Source organism: Dinoponera quadriceps, unplaced genomic scaffold (assembly GCF_001313825.1).
Source record: "Dinoponera quadriceps isolate SergipeBrazil2010 unplaced genomic scaffold, ASM131382v1 scaffold555, whole genome shotgun sequence".
Taxonomy (NCBI): domain Eukaryota; kingdom Metazoa; phylum Arthropoda; class Insecta; order Hymenoptera; family Formicidae; genus Dinoponera; species Dinoponera quadriceps.
In genome coordinates this window covers 787640-794548 of record NW_014554717.1, presented here as the reverse complement: position 1 = coordinate 794548, position 6909 = coordinate 787640, and the positions used below count along the sequence as shown (strand labels likewise).

The following is a 6909-nucleotide window of genomic DNA, read 5'->3' as shown; positions in this document are numbered from 1 at the left end:
GGGGGGGGGGGGGGGGCGAGCATTTTTACGCCGCGCTACGTAGACACGTCGCGCATAAATGTTGCTGCATATTCCGAGCGCGCGGGATAAATCGCGCCGCGTGACAAGGGAATGCAAAAACTTTCGCTGTCCCGGTGCTCTCGATACAAAAGCGATACCGTCGACGTCGCCGCTCGCGTCGGAATTGTTTCGAGCACTTTACAAGAACGGCGAACTTTTCGAGGGCTCGCAGAGCACGCGCGCTAGAGAGAGAGAGAGAGAGATCCCTCCGTGCCATCGCGCTGCCTGTTGTTACCTCGATAAATTTCAAATACGCTCGAGTGCTCGCGGAACGCGCACGAACGAGAGGCGCGCCCGCCAAGCCGAGAGGTGAGGGGAACGATCGCGGTTTTCTCCGAGTCCTCGGCGAATATTTTGAACCACAAATTAACCGGACCGCTCGACGCTGCTGCGATTGTCCGGCTTAACCGATCCCTAAATCGAACCGAAGTTCTGAGAGTTCTCGGAATGTCTGGCAGTCTTGAAACTTACGTAGCACTGTGAACTGGAATCGCCGCGTTTTTGGATTACTTTCATTGTAAAGTGGATCGTACGTTTCAACAGAGAACTTGGTGATGAACAATGGATATTACACAGGGTATTATTTGACACAACGCGTACACTGAGAGAAATCATTGTTGTTTTCGGTGCCAAATTATCTTTTTACAGCTTTAACCACCGAAATAGTAGCAACAACATGCACATAAGATTATTATCACTAACATTATAGTTAACGTTTCCTAGAAAATTGATTTTCCTGATTGTAATTCATTTACTATGATGATTAGAGTTACAAATACCAAATATTCTTCTTTCAGTACATATATTCGCTCGAATCGAATTGGAAACTCGTCGACACTGGAAAGTCCTTTATCATTCCGCAAGCAACTGTGATATTCATTAAGGGATTAATTAAAGAAAATTCGCGAATAAGTGTGCTCGATGTGGTGAGACGGGCTCTTTAGGCGAAGCCTCATCCGAGATGTCTGAATCTGTTGACAATCTCTCAGCATGATGTTGCATAATGTTGAACCGTATACTTTCACGATCCGGCCTAAACAGCTCGTCCCACGTGCGTCCTACGTGCACTTATTCGTTAATGCTTTTTTAATTAACGTCTCGATAATCGTCATAGTTGTTTACAAAATGGACCTTTCCGTTCAGTTTTACGAGTTCCACCCACGCACGAGCGGATGTGCGCCGGACACCCTGTGCACGAGATCAATCTCTATCCAGAATGACACGCAGGATATGTAATTTCACAATCGCGCTACGTACTCGCCCGAGTATGCGTACACGCCCAAAACTGCGATTGCCCGTTAAGAGCAGCGAGTACAATCCCAAATTCAATCTACGTTAAAGCGATTATCACCTTTACAGGTCAATCTTGATTACTCCTGTATTATTAACTGAAACTTACCCTCAGAGCGCGTCTGGGTCGGATCCTGAAAGCCGCTTCAGGATCTGAAACAAGAAGAAACAACGGCCGGGCTTAGGGACGTGATATCGTGAGAGTCGCATTAGAACTTTTGCAATTTACAGTCTGGAAAATCCCCGTAAGAGCGATCGCGTGACCGGAAGAAGAGGAAGGGTAGGTACGAGGCTGGCGGAAGTAGCCGAGCACAAAGGCAAGGGTGCAGGACGGCGTTCCATGGTGTCGGGGTGGGTCTCCAACCCGGGGAAAAGAAGGGGTGGAAACGCTATAGGACGAGGGAGGACGGAGAGAAACGAGGAAGAAAGAGAGAGGGAGAAAGAGAGAGAGAGAGAAGGAAAAAAAAGAAGACTTCGGCGTGAAAATCCTTGGACTCTCCTCTCTTCGATTTCGCAATCTGGTTATACGGGGACTTAATCGAAAAAAGATCGCGGATTTCCTCCGCTTCGTGCGATCGAATCGTGCGGATTGCGAATAGAATTGCGAATGGATAATCGGCACTCGACAGTGTAATCGACCTTAGTCGATCGGCTACGTTAACCTGATTTATGAAGCGAGTAATCTCACCGAAAATAAACGCTGAATATGTACGGAGGAGGGTTGCTGCAAAATGCACGCACGCGAATTGATAGTTTCGATTCAATTTCCGGGCTTCCCGGGCTCTCCGTTGCTTTCGTCTTCTCGCGATTTGCGCGCCTGAAATATCGCTTTGTTCGCCCCGTCGAGAAAAGAAGGAAGAATTCACTCTCAGATTTCCGAATTAAGCTTCACATTTCGGGCGGTCGGAAGGCGCGGTTATTGACTTCTTAAGAAGCCGGTGGTCGCGCGACACACAAGCGCGTGTTCCATTTTATTCACCGCCGAATGCCGCCGCGACGGTGGCCGCTACGAAGAAATCGGTGCAAAATCCTCGACGGCATTCCGGGGGGTTACCGCGCGCATTAAGCGGCGTTTCTTTCGGCAGGGCTGAAGTACGTAAGAGGCGAGGAAGAAGGATGACGGGGGAGAGGAGGGGCGGTCGATACACTTGTCACGGGCAGGCTATGTTTGGTCGTTAGGAGGGAAAAAAAGGCGGAAAACGAGCGAGAATGCGGTAGAGCAAAGCTCTGGATATTCAGGCGAAAACTGTGTCGAGAAGGGATAGAGTCGCAGTAAAGGTGGAAAATGGAGGACTTGAAAGGTGGAATTTTTGCCCCTCTCTCTCTCTCTCTCTCTCGATCGCTCACTCTCCTTTATTTTTCTGCCTGCCTCGCGCCCGATGTAGACGGTCCCCACTTAATCCCATATGTATACACACGCGCGCGAAATAAATCTGATTAAATAATGTGTGCTGGTGAATAATTATCGGGTATTTTTACGCTGCCGTCCAAGATGTTCAAGTGCCGCGTATATATAGCGCAACCGTTATTCCCTCGTGCATTAATGTATATTTTTCCGATAGAAAAATAGTCGCAAAGAGAGAGAGAGAGGGAAAGAAAGAGAGTCCACCCGATAATAAAATAATTCACGTCGCCGCCATTCGCGAGTATCGATCTGTTTAGGGAGGAGAACTCGGTCACGAAGCTCCGTAAATCGCGCCGTCGTAGATTATTCGCTCGGAATCGTTCGCTGAATTTCGCGGAATATTCGGTTGCTGGAAATAAATGCCGCGCGTTCGCGGGCACGACACACAGAGAGACACACACATACACACAGCAGCCCGGGCGGTTCCGTCGCCCGGGAAGCGTTTCCGGCAGGGAAATGCTAACCGTAAATTGTTAAATAGCTACACTTAACGAACCTGCCAGCCGGGCATAAAGAAAACCAATATATTTTACGGGTCTGTAAAATTTGCGCACGCGCGCGCGCGAGTAAGAAGAAGTGAGAGGAAGAAAGAGGGAGTTTGTTGATGTGGAACTGCCTGCACGTGAAATCCATCCTACGTGCCGACGTTCTCGCGTGCAACACTTAAAGCTGCCCGCGATTCACTATACCGAAGGTATAAACACTTTGGCGGTATTACTCGTTGTTGAAAATGTCACGTCGAATAGCGTGACGCGACACCATACTTAACACGTTGACTATCTCGGGGGTTTTCGCAAAATTTTACCGTCGCCGCTAAATTTTCCTTCTCGTAATTATAACATGTGGAATAATGCATCGAACGCGTGTATAGCGCGCGTAAAAAACAGAGAAAAATTATTCCGCGGTTGTTAGCGAAACCATAGTTGCGACAGCAATAAAATATCGTTAGTACAACCAAATTAGCAAGTTATTCGTAATTAGAGCAGAAACACCGGTTTCTGTTACCGGAATAGAAAATATTCTGCCGAATGAATTTGTTTGTAGTATAAATTCATTCGCTGCTAGGACAAACAGTGTTTTCCTACATCTGTTAGTGTGCCATTGTAGCAAAATAATTTGTAGATTCAGCGGAATAATCCCGCGAATGGCGATTAGTGCTCCTTAACAAATCGTTCAGCTGGCTAATGATAACTGAGATTTTTTACTGTGACAACGTAGCCTTCTGCGCTGATAAATTATTTTCCCTTCGCGCACGTAATACGCAGCGTTTTAAGGATAAGATTGTGTATGTATCACAGTGATACCGGCGCCTCCAGAAGTGTTAACGTATCACGTAATACATGGCAGTGAAAGTGTTAAACACAGCGCGCTTTTTCCGCATTTATTTGCATATTCAACCGAAATTTGGATCTCTTCGAGATTTAATCATCCCGAATATTCAACGACCGGGGGAATAAACCGAAGAGTTATGACGGACGGAGAGGGAAAAACGCGCAGCGTTCGTACGTCGAGTAATGGCCGATTTACAGCTGATAAACAACAAATTAATGAATGTTGCAGCGCGCGCCCACCAACCACCGCCAACGAGAGATCGTTCCGCGCGGAATAACGTTAAAGTACGAACTTTTCGCGCGCGAGAAAGGAGCGAAACTCTCGCGCGCCTGCGCGCGTCCTTGTTAAAAATAGTTTCATCGAAGCGCTAATGTGATTGCGAATGTTTGGAATAGCTCGCATAGTTCATCATAAATGTCACGTCTGTATTTTATAAATGCGCTCGCGAGCCGGGGCGACGAGCCCGCGGACGTGACTTTAGTTTAGAATTCCGCCAACTCTATCCAACTCTCATTTGCACCGAGAGTACACTGAAACTGCAACGGGGCGCGATGCTTTCTTTTGAAATTCATGCGATGCCTGGTTAATCGAACGCGAACTACGACGCGCTGCTGGCTATTAAACTTTATAAGACTGCTACTCGCAATTGCTGCAAAAGCAAACGTCCGCCGTAATTTAACTAGGAATCGGCGCCCCATTCGACTCTCTCTCTCTCCTTCTACCTATCTCTTTCTTTCCCACTCACCGTGATGCACCAAATGTACGTTCTCGGAACGACTCCCTCCCCCCCGTTAAATTGAACTCTCACCTAAGTCTTATTAAAAATAAACACATTTTTTCTCGAGATTTCGTCCCCTCGTCATTGATCCGTCCTCGACACCTCTCTTGTAATCCGTACGAGCATCCAGCGAGAGAGATTCTCATTTGCATCCGCCCCTCCTACCGTCAACATAATCCTCAAACTCACCAGCTCTTTCATCCCTTTCCTTCTCTCTCTCTCTCTCTCTCTCTCTTCCATCCTGCCCTCTTCTTGCACGACCTTCCTCATGTAATATCGTGAAAAGAGAAAGATAGAGATAGAGAGAGAAAGGGCACCCTCTCGCAGGCCAACCACCCTCTCTCGACGCGACACGTCGAAATTGGCCTAAGCTCGTAGGCAGAGGAGGTTGAAGGCTGGAGGTGATCTGCCTCAGGGGCGTAATGTTCCCTCGAAATCGCCGAGAGATCTAGGAAACTGCGGATCCGAATCTAATCGTCCGCCCGTTCGCCCGACCGCCCGTGTTACGTGAGAAATGTCTCCGAGGAGCTACAAGATTCGACGAGGGAACTTCTGGTCGTGCCGCTCCATTATTGGCCGAACAGGTGAAACTCCCGTCTATTGTTCGCCTCGAAATCCGAAAAGTTCCGGTGCACCGACGAAAAATCTCAGAAGCTGATCTCTCGACGGAGGGGAACTAATACTAACGCGGATAGTCGCGGTGGACGTTAATCATTCGTGAGGTTCGATCACACGGGCGATCGGAGAACCGAACCGTTTCCGTCCAAGTCCGGACGGATGAGACGGAACGACGGCGACGACGACGCGCGTGGCGAGCAACTCTAAATCGTTCGTCAATACGCGCCGAAGAGTTGGCTGACGCATCGGTGTCGTCGTGGTCGCCGTCGTCGCCGCCGCCGGGCGGTATCGACAAAAGCAGTCGCTGCTAACTTTAGCGGCGACGAGGAGCAGCGTCGGTGACGTTGTATCGCTGCGCGGGTGCGTCAGAGTGCGCGAGAATCGACGTTCTACAAGTCCGTGTGACGGGACGGGGGTTCTAATTTTAGATAAATCCATTCGCCAGCCAATATCAATCTAAACTCATCCGTCGTGCAAAGGGGGATTGTGTGCGAGGGCGCACGACGGCTCTCTCTCTCTCTCTCTCTCTTTCTCTCTTCTCCGCTCACCTCGTCCACCTGAAGCCTCGCTCGTCGCGTGCGCACACGCGCACACACCGACGCGCGTGGCCGTCTCTCGTGTTTACACGAGATCTTCATGCGGGGAGAGTCGGCTGTATGAACATCGAATCGCGCTCGGCAGAAAATCGATGTCCCTCTCGGTACCAGGCTCGGCGCTGAGCGCGCGAGTTCCGCGCGGAGGAAAGGAAGTTCGGACTGTTGCGGGAAGTAGGTAGGTAGGTAGGTATGCATTAATGTATGCACTTGGACCGCGTGCGTGCAGGTGTACGTAATTTCATTCGGTAATCACCGGCCCCCATAAACAGATGGTCGGAATTTGCGGGCCGTAGTTCGGACCGGAATCGATTAGCTCGTTGGAAGTTTTGCGCGCGCGCGCGTATGTGTGTGTGTGTGTGTGTACGTGTGTTGCACTGTCAGCATCTGTCGTTTCGGATTATGACGGTAATTTCGCTCGTATTCCCTCCGTCTCTCCGTGTGTGAATTACATCGTAACACCGTCCGTCGACGGATCCGATTCGGGAAGATTCGCGGGCAAAACGTGACACCGCGGGACACGCGATTTCAAGCCGCGACTGGCGCGCGTCTCGAGGAGCGCGCTCCTCCTTCTAATTTCGGTGAACGCGCTAAGGACGTGAGTGGGTACTGCGCGTTTGAATTTTTCTTTTTTCTTTCCGCCGGTGTCATCGCCCATAGACATTCGAGGCACGTAACTCGCTCGACGTTCGTGTCCGACGTCGTGCCTCGTCGTAATCGTCCTCGACGTTCCAAAGATTAACAGCGACTAACTTTAGTCGCGCCTTCCGCGTGTGCATACCAAGTTTTAAGGAGATATTACGCGCATGAAGTCGGGGGAGGGGGGGGGGGGC

At 49.7% G+C, this 6909-nt stretch overlaps 1 protein-coding gene across 12 annotated transcripts in view; it reads right to left on the bottom strand.

Annotated features, from left to right (window-relative positions):
- The window catches only part of LOC106741127, a 197703-nt gene that overhangs the window by 4853 nt on the left and 185941 nt on the right, over positions 1-6909 (bottom strand). For 10 of the 12 annotated variants that reach the window (XM_014612820.1, XM_014612809.1, XM_014612807.1 and 7 more), the window contains exons 4-5: positions 1460-1503; positions 532-544 (exon numbers count right to left, since the gene is read on the bottom strand). In XM_014612820.1, the coding sequence (XP_014468306.1) occupies positions 532-544; positions 1460-1503 (57 nt within the window). Of the gene's footprint in view, positions 1-295; positions 545-1459; positions 1504-6909 lie in introns of those variants that run through there. The other 2 variants (XM_014612818.1, XM_014612816.1) reach the window with 2 other exon arrangements.